Source organism: Ambystoma mexicanum, chromosome 4q (genome assembly GCF_040938575.1).
Source record: "Ambystoma mexicanum isolate Mex_15411 chromosome 4q, UKY_AmexF1_1, whole genome shotgun sequence".
NCBI lineage: Eukaryota > Metazoa > Chordata > Amphibia > Caudata > Ambystomatidae > Ambystoma > Ambystoma mexicanum.
Window position 1 is genome coordinate 334,184,967 of NC_090928.1, and position 16,346 is coordinate 334,201,312.

Below are 16,346 nucleotides of genomic sequence, written 5' to 3' on the forward strand. Positions count from 1 at the left end.
CAAAAGGATCACATTGTTTCATCGAGGCCTGCGCGGAGAGCTTAAGGATGTTCTAGCTCAGATAGTAGATCCACCCCAGGTCTGCGCAGACTACATAGACTTGGTGGTTCAACTTGATCACAGACTTCAAAATAGAAAAGCAGATCGGTTCAAGTACGAAACCCGAGTACCGATCAAAACCCACGCTAACTCCAAGAGTACCGACGTATCCGAACCTATGCAAATCGGCGGTGTTAAAGGACCATTAACACAGAAGGAACGAGAGAGAAGGCGGCAAATGCAACTTTGCCTGTATTGCGGAACTTCCGGTCACTTTCTTCGAAATTGTCCGGTTAAACCACCTAAGAAGGTGGTTGGAGCCACTGATAACGATTTATTGACACCTGATTCGGGAAACGACCTAGCCCGACAAGCGTAGGGGTCCGCTTGCCGAGCTTGAAAACAAACTCTTTGACCTCGCATTTTGTCATGCCAATGGTGCTCGTGGACCCAAAACAGCCTCAGCTGTTGCATGCTATAAAAGCATACATCGACAGTGGAGCTATTGGAAATTACATAGACCGTGAATTGGCTTCCAGGATTAAGCTCCCTCTCCGCCCGAAAGTAACCCAAGAAGTCATTACTACAGTAGATGGAACCGAAATAGCCTCAGGGCCTGTAACGCATTCCACTGTTGAAATGACACTGGTGGGTCAGGATGGACATCGGGAAGCAATCGTGTTTGATGTGATCAAGGCCCCACAATTTCAAGTAATTCTTGGAATTCCTTGGTTAGAAACACATAATCCCAGAATTGACTGGCGAGCAAAGAAGATAAGTTTTCCTGATTGTGAACCAACTTGTTACCCAAGAAATCCAGTTATGGGTCTAGCCTCAGCAACTTCCACCCCTGTACAGCTACCGTCAGAATACCAAGAATTCCAAGACGTTTTTCAGAAGGAACAGGCTAACACGTTACCTCCCCATCGGTCTTATGATTGCCAAATCGATCTGGTACCCAATGCTCAACTACCTTGTAGTAGGATTTATGCTCTTACGGAACCTGAGAACCTACATTTGCGTCAGTATTTGGATCAGTACCTAGCCAATGGTTTTATTCACCCGTCCAAGTCTCCTGTCTCCTCAGCTCTGTTCTTCGTGCCGAAAAAAGAGGGCGACCTTAGAACATGTATAGACTATCGCGCCCTAAATCAAATAACGATTAAGAATCGTTATCCTCTGCCCCTGATCCCTGAGCTTATCGACCAGGTGAAAGACGCTTGTGTGTACACCAAGTTAGATCTCCGAGGAGCTTATCACCTGGTGCGTATAAAAGAAGGCGACGAATGGAAGACTGCATTCCGCACCAAATTTGGGCTCTTCGAATATCAGGTGATGCCCTTCGGTTTGTGCAATGCACCTGCCGCCTTTCAGTACTTTATGAATGATGTTCTTCGGGAACTTATCGACGTCTGTGTCATTGTTTATATCGACGACATTCTGGTGTACTCCTCTTCAGAATCCGATCACAGAAAACATGTTAGGGCAGTTCTTGAGAAATTGCGCCAGCACAGACTATTTGCAAAGCTCGAAAAATGCGTTTTTCATACTACAGAAGTGGAGTTTCTCGGATTCATCCTGACACCTCAAGGAGTCCGAATGGACTCGCGAAAGGTGGACGCCATCCTCAAATGGCCATCTCCTAGCTCGGTGAAGGGAGTTCAGAGCATGCTCGGCTTCGCCAATTTCTATCGAAGATTCATCCCGGAATTTTCCCGAACAGTCCAACCCATCACAGCTCTCCTAAAGAAAAATGCTTTGAATGGACTCTTGAGGCCGAACAAGCCTTTCAGGACCTGAAAACCAAATTCACCTCTGCACCTATATTGAAGCACCCGCACCCAGATCTCCCTTACATTGTGGAAACCGACGCATCCAGTTCGGCCATGGGAGCTGTCCTGTCGCAAAGAGACCCAGAAACTAACCAACTACACCCTGTGGCCTTTTGGTCCAGGAAATTTTCTCCTCCTGAAATCAACTACGCAATTACCGACAAAGAGTTACTGGCTATTAAATCTGCTTTCAAGGCTTGGCGTCACTACCTTCTCGGGGCAAGACACACCATCACCGTAATTACGGACCACAGAAATTTACAGTATTTAAAGACGGCCAAGGCTCAATCTTCACGACAACTCCGATGGGCTCTATTCTTTGCGGAATTTGATTTTGTAATTACCTATCGCCCTGGCTGCAAGAATGGTAAAGCGGACGCCTTATCCCGGATTGGCATGGAAGAACCCAATTCGAGTTTAGAACCAGTGCCAATCATACCTGAACAAAGAATCTTAGGCCTAACTTCATTGCAAACTATTGAGGACATCCAAACGCAAGTAAAAGAACTTCTAGACTCTTCAGCCTTACTGGAATGGAGTCAAAAGGGTCCTCATTACACCGTTAAGGATGACTTACCCTACTTCCAGGAGCGGTTGTTTCTGCCTAGTAAAGAATTGCAAGAACTTGTTATTGCCCATCATCATGAATCATTAATGGAAGGACACCCTGGTATCGCTAAAACGGAGGAAAAAATCAAACGCCCCTTCTGGTGGCCTTCTTGGAGAAAAGACAAAGTCTTTTGTATTGTCTTGCGGAATTTGCACCCAAAACAAGGGTCAAAAGAAAAGGCCAGCCGGCCTACTTCAACCCTTGGATATTCCGCCGGCACCATGGCACACCTTGTCAATGGACTTTATAACTGACCTGCCTCCTTGTGCTGGTTACAACACTATCCTTGTAATTGTGGATCTATTCTCCAAAATGGCCCACTTTATCCCTTTAAAAGGTTTGCCTTCAGCTTCCACCTTGGCCAAGGAATTTCTGGAGAATATAGTTCGCATACATGGTTTCCCTTCCATATTAGTCTCGGATCGTGGAAGTCAATTTATCTCCCATTTTTGGAAGAAGTGTTGCCAACTAGCACAAATAGATGTGCGGCTATCCACCAGCCACCACCCCCAGACCGACGGACAAACCGAGAGAACCAATCAGGCTCTCGAGCAATATCTTCGGTGCATGTTACACCAATCCGAGTTAAATTGGAACGACATCCTTTGGATTGCAGAATATGCATACAACAATTCAGTGCATTCTGGAACCGGACAAACTCCTTTTTATACTTTGTATGGTCACCATCCTCGGACCTCTGATCTAGATCCACCTCTGACCCTGGAAATGCCCGCAGTAAATCATCTGCATTCCACAATAACCCGAGCCTTCAAAGAAGCTGCAACTCATTTACAGCAAGCCAAGAAAAAGTATTAAAAAAACGCTGATTTGCACCAAAGTAAAACTCCTCCTTACCAAGTAGGAGATCAGGTATGGCTAGCAACGAAATATTTACCCCTCAAGGGCCCGCGAACCTTCAATCCCAGATTCATAGGACCTTATCCCATCAAGGCTATAATCAATCCCGTGGCCTTTAAACTGGATTTACCGTCTAACATGCGTATTCATCCAGTTTTTCATGCATCACTTTTGAAGCCAGTACAACCAGGGACCCGACTGTCCAAGCCTCCAGACCCAGTTCAAATTGAAGGGGAATTAGAATTCGAAGTTAAAGACATTTTAGACTCCAAGGTGTTAAAGTCCAAACTCTTCTATCTTGTTGACTGGAAGGGATATGGACCTCAGGAAAGATCGTGGGAGCCTAGTAACCATGTTCACGCACCTCGATTAATACAAAGGTTCCACCGGAGATTTCCGAACAAGCCAAAACCCCCGGAGGGAACAACCTTGGGAGGGGCCTTGAGGGGAGGGGGGGGGGGGTACTGTCATGATGCCTACCTCCAAGGAGCCAGGTCCGACCCAGCAACCCCAGAGGCAGGCATTTCCCCCAGGGAAGTGCCAGCGGGCCCAAGCTGGGGCCTTTGGACACAGTCCTGGCGCCTTAGGCGCCAGGCTCATGTTGGACCCCTGTCCTGGCGCCTTAGGCGCCAGGCTCATAAAGCTAGACATGTGTTCAAGTGTTTTAAGGTGCACTTACCTGATGCAGACCATGCTGCTACATCCAGGCCCTCTTGAGGCCTGAATGGAACTACTTTACCTGTGGAACTACTTTCCCCTGGGTGTGGTCGGGGAAGGATACATTCCTAATCGGTGGAAGGATACATACCTGGAACTTCTTCCAAAGCTATTTAAACCACGCCCGATCAGCAACTCACGCTTCGCGTTGTTCTGCTCCTCGCAGCTGGACGCTCACCGTGTCAGCTCCTGCATCTGGACTTCAGCCACGCCTGTCAGCATCCTGGGTCACCTGCTAAGAGAGAATTGGAGAGAGAGAAGACCTTACCTGCTAAAGCTGCATCACGGAGACTTCACACCGACGATCCTGAAAGGGAAGACATCATTTTAAAAGCATTTCGCTTCGATCGCTGCAGCGCTGCATTTCACTCACCTTTCCTTTGCACCTCCATCTTCAGCAGCGATAATCCGGATCCGCAGCCACTTCCCAGAGCCTAGAGAGAAAAAGACAAGAACACAAGGTGAGAGAAGGAAGGGAATAGGAAAAGCTCAGTTTCCTTCTAAGACTTACCTGTTGGGTCATTCCCATTTCATTTCGGGTCCTGCCGCTTCCTGGCATTCCGGACCCCGGCCCCTATGGGGAAAAAAGACAAAGACATTGAATGAGCGAATGCAAAGACATTACCCAAACGCTTACCTGTCATTTACTGGAACTGCACGTTTCACTTCGGGTCGGCGCCATATCTCCGGCATTCCGAACCCCGGCCCCTAAGGGGAAAAAGACATAAGCGTTAGCGCTTGCTGCAATAAGACAATGAACATTATTAAGCTTGAACTTTTGAACTTGCTACAGAACTCTTACAGCGCCTTACCTGAATAGTCAAGCTTATTTGAACTCCCATCAAACCTCAATCCAGTGAAGTAACTGGGTTTCAACGCGCCCCTGCATCAGAAGCAGGATGGAGAACTCATCCTTCCAGACCCTAAGGTGGGACTTCACGGGGAATCGAGGAAGGGTATCGTGGAGGGTTGGAAGGGAGTGGGAGGCTTGAGCATTATTCCGTCAGTAGGTAATACTCCCTTTTCACGCACAGGGGAATATTCCTGCGAGCCAGTGAGTCCATCTTCAGAGTCCTGCGCTTCACCATAGAAGAAGCATCAGCACTCGAAGCCAGACCTGCGCCTCCGTGGGAATCAAGTGAGCGTGACAGCCATCCAGTGGACCAAAGGAAGGCCAGTGTGAGTGAAGCCCGGCACGACCAGTGGAGTGAAAAGCCATGGAGGAGGCCCGCCGCAGATCTCGGAGAGGAGGAGGAAGAGGAGAACTGGTCCGGAGGGCAGACCCAGACGTCCCACACGCCTCAGGCAAGCACGCAGTGAAGAGGGCGCTCAGTCCCGAGTAGTGGAAGTGTTGCGTCTGACCCAGAGTGCAGGACGGAGGCGAGCCCAGGAGGCCAGAAACCCTCAGGAGGGAACACGTGAAGGGGGCACCTAGCCCCGAGCAACGGGGAGAGGGAAGCGCCGTGCCTGACCAGAAATGCGGCAGCCAGTGGAAGGGTGAGTGCCCAGGAGGAGCGGAAGAGGAGGCCTCAGACCGGGGCAGCCTGCCAAAGAAAGAGAGCGATCACCCCTGGAGGAAGCAGCTCGCTGGGCAGCAGAGGACGGCACACGTTGCCAGGGAGCAATTAAGCGGCAGAGGATGCCGCTGATGACTTCTGTTCCTGTGCAGCTCTGCAGATCTCACTGTTCCTGGGCCTCAGTCGTAGAGGGAAGACGTCGGGGGACTACTGCAATGCACTAGGACGGTCAAAACTAGCAACCGGCAAACTTCACTTTCAGTGGCTGTTTTGCGTTTCAGCTCATCGCGACTACCGCAAATAGCAACAATGCGGTTCCTGGCTGTTGAGATTGGTTTTCCTTGTTTCAGGGGTCCCGCACTCTTGAGGGGGCTCAGGCTTCGTCAGTCCTGCTTCTTGAGAGTCCGGAGGATCTTCCAAAAGCTCTAGGCCAGCTTAAAAGCAACACACATAATCTGGTGCTCCTCTCCCTGGCTCTACGGTTTCCAGCAGCAGCTCCAAGATGGATGTCCAGGTGGCTTACTTTGGAGTGGATTGGTCCCACCAACTCAAAGGGAGAACTAGTCCTTGCAGGGGCTTCTCTGTCTATGCTTCACCGGGCAAACCAATAGTCCAGGAGTTGCAGCAGGCGTCCTCTACAAGTTCTTCTTCGGTTCCTTCGTCCAGTGGTCCACTCTGCCTTCCAAGCCAAAAGACTCGCCTTTTATTCAGTTCTCTCCCTTTCATTCCAGCCTAGCTGTCACTCACCCAGCAGGGTGGCTGTCCTTGCCAGTCAGCCAGCCAATAACCAGAGTGCATTTGGGTCTCCTAGGAGACTAAGCACAGGGAGTTTCGGGCACCTCCCTCACTTCCTGCCTACCCCAAACACTTTGGAGCCAGAGGCGGGATTCACTCCTGAAGCCCGCCAAAGGCAAAATGAACAAAGAGACCAAACCTGGTTTGGCACGCAGAGAAAATCTCTAGAAGGACCTTCCCACAATGACATGGTGAAAAAAGAAGAATGGGGACCATTTTGTCAAAGATGGCTCTGCGCCATTTTGAAAAAGATTGCTCCGGCGGTTGCTTTACCGGAGCCGCAAAGGCAGACCATGGTAACTGTAAACCATGGTAGTTCAAACGAAACCACTGCCACCAGCCATTCAGTGAGGAAAGGGTAACATAAAAATGTTACATGAGGATCTAGACACAGGGGATACTAAGTAACCCCTCCAGCACTCTATTTTAAGATAGTGAGTGCTGGGTCTAGAAAGTTACAATGGTAAGTAAAGCCAATTTCACTTTACTGCTCTGGGAAACAGTAGTTTATCTCAGAGAAGGTATTTAAACCTTGGGAAATCTGAAAGTCTTCCCTGTGCCACTGCACTGAACGTGCTTTGTGACACAATGTAAAAGATGATGCCTATCGAGTGTGTCAGACTCCATAACCAAAAGAAACACAGAGGTAAAATTCACATTAAAATACATGAGAGAGTGGGAAAACGGGTCACACTCTCCAGGTTAAAAAAAAAAATCAAGTCCTCAAAATCCAGCAAAGTTGCTGGGGGTCTCTAAGGGGGAGGGAATTAGCACATTTCTTACAATTCTCCATAACAGGCCCTAAGGGATGTTTGGCGAGTTAAGAGGGAAGCAGAGAAAGGGTTCACTTGCTTGCTTCTCCCATGTCCATCAGATGTTTGGGTGTCGGCTGGTATGATGGAGGGGGTAGAAGATATAGAATTAGGAATGATTGCCATGTCAGACCACGCACACATCATCGCAACCCTGCAGGGCTGCGGCATACGAACGGGACCGTGGTAGTGGACCTTCCGCCAAGATACACTTCAAGATGCAATAATGACAGAGGTAATAGGCAAACAAATAGATGACTACTTTGTGAGGAACGCCACAGAAGGAATAACAGATGAGGGTCTCTGTGATGCCTTTGAGGCAGTAACGCAGGGGTAATTTATGACATTAAGGGCCCAGAGGTGAGACAGCGAGAGGCAATGGAGAAGGAACTAGAGGCCCAACTGCGCAAGGTGCTCCAATCAATAGCGGGAACAAGGGGGAAGAAGAACAGGGAACTATATGAGAAATTGAAGAGGCAAGGAGCCAACTGAATCTCCTACAGCCCAGGAAGGCAGAAAGATCCCTACTGGGAATAAAACAGGTATTACGTCCAGGCCACACCTGAGGAGAAGAGAGGCCACCATGCACCATCATACGCATTACCCAGTCGGATGGCACAATGACGACAAGCTCAGAGGCAACAGCAGCCTTTACGGGGTTCTACAGTACTCTGTACACCCCATACCACCCAGACCCAGAAGCGGTAGAATACCTGAGTCAACTGCCCTAACCTAAATTGACTGCATTGGACAGGGAGCGATTGGAGGAAGATGTTAGCAAAGAGGAGGTTAAGGCGATAATTAGGGCTGTACCCAAGGACAAGGCTCTGGGGCCTGATGGATACCCGGGAAGCTTTTACAAGAATTACTTCCAAAAATTAAGCCCACGGCTTGCAGATCTTTTTAATTCGATTGGACGGAAGGGATGTGTGACACAAGCCATAGCAGAAGCCAAGGTGGTAGGATTTGAAAAGCCCAATAAGGATCCGACGAAATGCAGGTCTTATAGACCAATTGCTCTGCTAAACATAGAAGCGAAAATGTAAACAGGCGTCTTAGATGCGAGACTAAACTCATACTTCCGACCCTGATCAGGGAGGACCAATCAGGCTTTATCAAGGGACGACAGACGTGGGATAGTACGAGACTGTTAACACATTTGGTGGAAAAGGCGGCTGTACAACGGGTCCCCTCTATGTTGATCTCACTCGACACCGAGAAGGCTTCTGACCACGTGGAATGGCCCTTCCTATTTGCAACTATGCAACAGATGGGAGTGGGTGTAAAACTCATGCAGATGTCAAAGTCAACTACAACCATCCTACGATACGCCTCTCAATCAACTCCCACATATCCCAAAGCATAAATATTACAAGGGGAACCAGACAAGGGAGCCCCTGATCCCCGCTCCTGTACGCAATATAACTGGAACATATGATAACTACAATTAGACAGAACCCACTTATTTGGGGTATCCCATTCGGGGGAGGAACATAAGAAAATGGCATTCGCAGGCGACATGATGATATCCCTAAATAAAATAGTCCCCATTCGCAGTCGCTAGGGACAGTGTAAAATATTTGGCTGTCCGCATAGCCAGCTCAATACTCAAAATATACAAAGCAAAGTACCCGGGGCTTCTTGGTCAAATTAAGACGAACCAGAGGAAGTGGTTGACCCTGCGGATCTCATGGATGGGCAGGATGGCCACGATCAAGATGGTGACGTTCCCCAGGGTGCTATATCACTTTCAAGCACTCCCCCTCCGGGTTCCACGATCCTTTTTTAAAGACCTCCAGAAGCTGGTCTCTTGATTCATTTGGCTCAGCAAAAAACCTGGAGTGGCCCGGATATGCCAATGGCGCCTGTTGTATAGTGCTGGGTGTGAATGCAGGTGTTTGGTGACGCAAGAGAGAATTTTGGCGTGTCAGAGAGAATGTGTTGGTGTGAGTGAAGGGATGCTTGGAGTGCAAGGTTCCAGAGAGCTCCTGCCTGGGTGATGGGAGCCAGTGGTTCAGATCTGTTATCTTACAGCAACCCAATGTAACAGGGATAAAGCTAACTGATGGAACATACCCAATGCGTCCAAGGATCATCATTATTCAGCGCCCAAACATAAAGGGGAGGTGTACGTCTCCCGAACTTTTCTAAATACTACAAAGCAGTGCAATTAGAAGTACAGAGAATGGCTAACGGGGGACAAGACAAAAGCCTGGGTGAGGATGGAAAAGGTTGAAATTGTTGTTACATAGGGCGGGGACAGACCGCAAATCACTTGGTATATATGGGAGGCGCGTCCACGCGTCCACCCCCCTTCACACCTCTCAATTCTCCCCTGGGATGACACAGGGCTCATTCACACAATGGCATATGGTGGGCTGCACAAAAGTGGGGGATGTTATGACAGGAGCATTCTGGTGGAAGCATTTGTTTTGTTTCCTTGTTTCCTTCACCCTACCTTTCACCGTCTAAGGGGTATTCCCTTGAGTTCTACGATGTTATGGCACTCCAGGTTGCTTTGGGCCTAGTACTGAATGACTTAGCAGACATAAAACTACTGTTTGCATCTTTTTTCACTCTCCCTGCAGAAACCTGTATCTTGTTTTTTCCTATTAAGTACATGTCAAATTAATAATACATTTGTCTTACTACTAATTGACACATTGTCATCATACTTCTTTTTTTGTTTCTCTACCCATACGATACAGGTGATTGTTTAGCGACTTCATTGTAAGTGCCAGTTTAAATGTCGTCTTATTTGAATATTGATTAGTTACATTCTAGTGGAAGCATTTGTTTTGTTTTCTGAGAGCAGAAATAAGGCCTTTTGAAGACAGCAAACGACATATGGGGTTAACCGAGAAGGACAGACTGGGGTACTACCTGCTGCGACACTGGTTGATGCACACCAGGATGAAGAGGACGGCCACACGGGAGCTGACATTACCACACACACACAGGGGATAAACAGATGGTCTCAAAACTATATGAAGAGATGGGAAATTAACACTAGGAGAAACCATTCCGAGAGACCATTGGGAGAACTTACCAAAACTAACTAGATCAATCGTACTCAGGGAAGCATGGTATAAAGTAAGGGCAAAATGGCACTACACCCCGGAAAGACTTCCTGGGATGTATCCCAGCTTCTCACAGGAATGTTGGAGGGGATGCACAGGGAAGGGTTTTGGAGACACATATAGTGGGAGTGTCCAGAATAAAGGGGATTCTGGAAAGAAGTGGGGGCCCGAATACAATCAATCAATGATCCCCTTTCCTTCGACCCCCACCCCAAGGGAACAGATGTGTCGTCTCTTCAATCCAGAATTCTCACTCCCTTCTAAGCCCCTGAAGAAAGCCTTCATGGTAATGCTTATAGCGGCCTTGCTGGTATTGGCCAAATGATGAAACAGAAATAGCCCCCAACATGGGTAGAATGGCTACATAGACTATGGGGAATACTAGCGATGGAGTGGATTACATATAGAGTGCAAGGTGATGCTGACCAGTTTAGACAAGACTCTGGGGGTAGCCCTGGAATATCTCAAAAGGAGACTATATGACAATGGTGCCCACAAAATCTATACATTTTGTAAATAATGTGAATTACCTACAACCAATGGAAAAGATGTGGACTTATGTGTCTTTAATGATGAGGCAGTGTGGTGATGGGGGGGGGGAATGACAGGGGGGGGGGTTGACAGTTACTGTTCACTCTAAGAAAATGCCAACCAAAAGACAAGTATAGATCAAAAGTGTTGCAGTGGTTTTGTTAAGCTTGCCACGCGAGGTCTTTAGCTTTCACCATTTCTCTGGTCTAAGCGCATATTGAACCATCCGCACCACTACCAAAATGTGCAGTAGCACCTGGAGCGTTCCAAGTGACAGATGGGATTATCACAATGACTGTTCTTGGGCCCAAATAACTGGACAGACTCAAAGAATATGGCAAAATACTACTTTATTATCAGTTCAATAAAGTAGGGAAACCTGGCGAACAAACAGATTGTAGCTCACACACTCTCAACGTATTTCACTTACACAAAAGGCTTTATACCTCATTGTACATCAGCTATGACATCATCCCATGTGGCAAACAGTAAAAACCTATCGGGTGGAGGGATTGGTTAAGGGAACATATATACCTTTAGTTCATTTAGGTGTTAGTAGCATAATGATGTTTGCTGCCCCATATCTGCCCCATATCTGGTAGGCACGCCTTCGACTACCTCTAAATACATAGAATAGATAATAGCAGAATAACAGCAGCGGAATGGCTTCTGCAACAATGTATAATCCACCATTACATAGGCCCTCATGATTGGTCGGCACTCTTCCAACCTTGGACATTCGGCTCATTAGCAGCACGTACGCAAAACAAAACCCGGGTGCTGGGAACAACATAAGACAACTGCCCACTTGGCCAATTAGCCTACATCTCTCATCAGTTAGACCCTAAGCCAAGGATTCTTCATTGTAGTTGACCTTGTCGACTGTTCTCTTCCTCTGAACATTAAAGGGAGTGAAGGTGCATTGCTATCTTCGTCTAGAGCTTGAATATGCCTTGTTTTCTGGTCTTGCACCACTTATGAGACCACCATGATTTTGTCCATACTGCCTTCCATTTGGTGCTATTTGATTCAATTATATTAGGTGCTATTGCTCTCCTCAGCCTCTGGAGACTTGATTGCTCCGTCTTGCATGTACTTTCAATGTCTTTAATTGTACAATACTTGGAACTTGCAAATGTTCACTTCTTTACTTCATCTAAGAGAAATATGTCCTGCGTACGTGACTTATCCTTTCAAGGCTTGCAGTTACCTCTTGATGCCAAGTCAAACAAATATTCTTTGTTCTTGCATGAATTTGTATTCCAGTGTCCGTCAGCTCTGCAGCCTTGGGTTTTCTCCTTCAGGCTTCTTGAATACTTTTAATACGAAGCCAACGTCCATTTTCTCACCATGGCTGCTTTACCCGTGTTCTATTTTCTCTGTTTAAGCAAGCTTCTTTATGTCTTATCTACCTTGCGCTTCTGCATATATACATATATAATCTACTGCATCTCTTCTCACTAATCTTCTCAGTGTATATGATTTGTTCACCTTGTCACTTCAGTCACGTATTCATTCTTTAAGTATTTGTATGTCGTTTCAGTGCACCTTCATATCTTCTCTTCATGATGACACTTTACACGTTACACTTGTATGATGACACTTATAGCTCTTCTATGTTCAGTGGCATCTGCAGACTTCCTTCTACCACGTCATTTTGAGGGTACATTGCATACGGTTGTCTTGCGTGCATAACGTCTCTCATATCTTCAATGTGGTATTGGGAGGATACCAGCTGTAATGCAGAGTTTCTTTTTGCTGTTCTTCCAATATGACAGAGGTGAGGGGGCAGGCTCTATAGATGATGTGTACATCTGCCTCTCTACAGTGCTATTTCTGAATATGAGTTGGGGTTTATTGCTGCGGACTGTACAGACAATCACTATATTATAATTAATTTGGATTATGGTCTGAAGAAGAGGTTTAAGAAACCAAGCAACTAGAGCATTGTTGGAAAGTGAAGGCAAGTGCAGTTTCCCCTGTAACAAGGCAAACGGGGAGCTAACGCATTGCACTCCAGACATCACAAGGAAAGACGGGTCTTGTGGAACAGGCAGGTACCAGAGAATAATAATTTGAGAACATCCACTAAAACACCTCCAAATCAGCAGAAGCCAAAATGTATGTCATAAAACCAATCACAATAGAAATCTTTTAAACACGAGTTTCACAGTTGAGCACATTTGGACCATGTTACACTAACCAATAAAATACAAATTAAATATCTACATACATATTAGAAATGAAGGCCTCAAAAATACAAAATGTATCTTGGATTGACAAATAGTTCTCAATGATACAAAGGTAGCAATATAAAAAAAACTGCCTTTTCCACCTTAACAAGACATGGCAGGATGACCAACTATCTTGTCCTTCAAAATATTCCAAGAAATGAGTAGATAAGGGTTCTAAAAGAAGACTGACTTTTGTAACGCCACTGAAGCTTTGAGCAAAGATACTGTTTGGATATCCTTAAGAGGAAGATGGAAAGACAAACCGAATAGAACCAAGCACCCCAGATGGTGTTCTGAAGTGTACAGTCTCTACAGACCCTTTAATTGCAAAGGATGCAAATTGTTGTTACACTTTTTATTGGAAACTATCAAAGACTCTCCCAATCCCCAACTTAAGTATAAAAGGCAGTCTAAAACAGATTAAGTTTCTCCCATTGAACGGGCCCACAGCTATATGCAGTAGAAAATGCCATCTCTTATACACGCTGTAACACCCTATACAAACCAGCCTGAAATACTTGTGGATCAGAAAAATAACCTGGACTCACAAAACAAAATATTAAGCAGCTATGTGAAAGTACATTTGGGTTAAGAAATAGATTATGAAGTCACCTTGTAGTAGTCCCATACGACAAATGGCAGGGCACGGCCAGGAGGATTGTGGGTTTCTCTCTTTCCATCCGTATAGCTGGTGACATCCAGATTTACTCCAAACTGGACACAATTCTGGACAAAAAGAGATAAATGTGGCAGAAGTAAAAAATATATCTCCTGTTACAGCTCGGAACAGTCTATCGGAAGGAACCATTTACTCAGTACAATGATCCTTGTCCTTAGTCCTTGTCCCTCCACTCTGAATGGGGAAGTCCAGGGATGCGGGCAGACAGCGTAAAAGAGTATGCTTTGCACACAGAAATGGGCATAGAACAAATAACACAAACCCAGTAATTTCTCTACATGCATACTGGAGGGGATGGTTAGGGGGGGGTTGAGAAAAAGGGAGAGAAAGAGCAAGTGAGAAAGAGCGAGCACGAGATAAGGACAAAACCTTAGTTGCAGGGATGTTAAAATGAGAACTTAACACAACAAAACCCCTGAAATTCAGCTAAAGCCACCTTAACGTCGGGCCGCCTGTTGCAAAGCCTATGACCACAATATCACAGATTTCCCTGAAGACATCACTAATTACATCATCTATGACATCACTCATGGAATCTATGATTAGATTACAACACTAACTGGCTATGGCCAGTGCCCATGATCTTTGGCCATGCCTACTATATAGTTTAACACAATAAGAGGCCACTAGACAAGGCCTTCAGCCATGGTTAGTGGCAACCACCTTCGGACATGCCCATTGTATATTTTACAACAATAACCGGACACTAGCCATGGCCTATGGCCATACCCACTGTATATTTTACCACATTAAGCTGCCACTAGCCATGGCTTTCATCCATGGCTAGTGTCCATGGCCTTCGGCCGGGCTCACTGTATACTTTACAGCATTCATTGGCCACTAGCCATGGCCTTCAGCAATAGGCAGTGGTCCCAGCCTTCAGCCGTGCCCACTGTATATTGTAACACCATCTATGGCTTTCGGTAATGGCCAGTGGCCGACCTTCAGGTAATGCGCATTGTATATTGTACAACACCAACCAGCCACTAGCTATGGGCTTCGGCAATAGAACCTGGTCCCCGACTTTGGCTGTGCTTACTGTATATTTTCAAACACTAACTGACACCAAGACATGGCCCGTGCCCACCTTATATTTTACAACACTCATTGGCCACTAGCCATGGCCTTCGGCCATAGGCAGTGGTCCCAGCTTCGGACGTGCCTAGTGTATATGTAACACATTAAGGGGACACTATCTATGGACTTCGGCCATGGCCAGTGGCTACGTCATTCGGCCGTGCCCACTGTATACTGTACAACACTAACCAGCCACTAGCCATGGCCTTTGGCCATGCACTGTGTCCACAGCCTTGGCCACGGCCTAAATTGTTATTTAGTTAAACAAAGCTTTTATTAGCCAAGCCCTAAATGATATTAGGTCTGATGCCATCACAGATGTAATAAGTGGTGTTCTACATCATGTAAACAGTGATGTCACCAGTAATGTCTCCAGTGATTTCATCAGTGATGTAATAGATAGCTCAGCGGCAACGTGCTCGCCTTGGAAACAAGATGACGCAAAGCAACACAGGTTTGATCCCCGGGTCCGCGCTTAGAAACCTCTGGGTATTAAGCGGGTTATAAATACGCAACCAAGAGACATATTCCTTTAACAGCACCTCGATGCCCCCAGGCTGTGTGCGTGCTTTAAAAATGCAAATAAATAAATTATGTAATTAGTGAAGTCATCATTGTGGTCAAAGGTTGCACACCAGGGGGCGCAAAGTTAAGGTGGCTTTAGCTAAATTTCAAGGGGCTTTGTTGTGTTGTTCTCACCTAAACTTTTTTCCTTGAATTTCAAGGGTTTTGTTATTCCATAGATTTTTTGGCACCACTGTCAATCACAGACCGATTATGACCCGTTTTGACAGTGGTATTGTTATGTATAAAAGCAGGCTTTGAGAACTCGCAATTGTTTTAGGCAAAGTGTAGTGATATTACATTATTTGCCAAGGATCACACACTTTGGTTAAGCAGTGTGCTACAAGCACCTTGTTTTATGGCCGGTCTCTTGGTGATGCATCGCACAACCCCAACTAACAGCATTTAAGCAGCACAGAAAAGGGAAAACATAACCGGCTGCAAGAATAACATATGCCCAGGTACTTTTGCCCCACAGCGAAAATAAAAAGCTTGCAACCATGAACATACGTACAGTAAGTTAACATATATTGTGAAGAACCTGAGGGAGTCCTCACTTCGTAGCCCAATATATCCTCCTCTCAGGTGGCCAGGGAAAGGCCACTGCTCTCGGATCCGGACCCTGGGGGTGGATATGCAAAGGGGGGGATCACTTGGGTGAAGGAAATTTGGGGAGTGGGAATGAGGCATGCTTGGGTGAGTCATCGTATCCCCCATTTCCCTTTGATAAAGAGTCAGATATCCCCCCAGACTTTTGTAGGATATTACCAGTCCCTTACCTATTCTTGTAGTAAATCATCTCCCAGTAGACACTAGTTACGTACTGGGACAAGGGAGAGACAACCAGAGCCATACATCCTTTCTTTATTGACTCATACACATACACATTTACACATACCTATTTTCAAACTGTTTTTGTATATTATATGCTTCTTTGTACACATTATGTAACCAAGCTTAAGTTGTCTTGACCTCTACTGCGCCCGGCTAGCAAATGGGTT

General features: G+C 46.3%; 1 protein-coding gene across 1 annotated transcript in view; it reads right to left on the minus strand.

The window, feature by feature from the left end:
• Positions 1-16,346, minus strand: part of RIOX1 (ribosomal oxygenase 1) — a 603,487-nt gene that overhangs the window by 377,565 nt on the left and 209,576 nt on the right. The window contains exon 5 of the mRNA XM_069607921.1: positions 13,638-13,751. Within this exon, the coding sequence (XP_069464022.1) occupies positions 13,638-13,751 (114 nt within the window). The remainder of the gene's footprint in view (positions 1-13,637; positions 13,752-16,346) is intronic.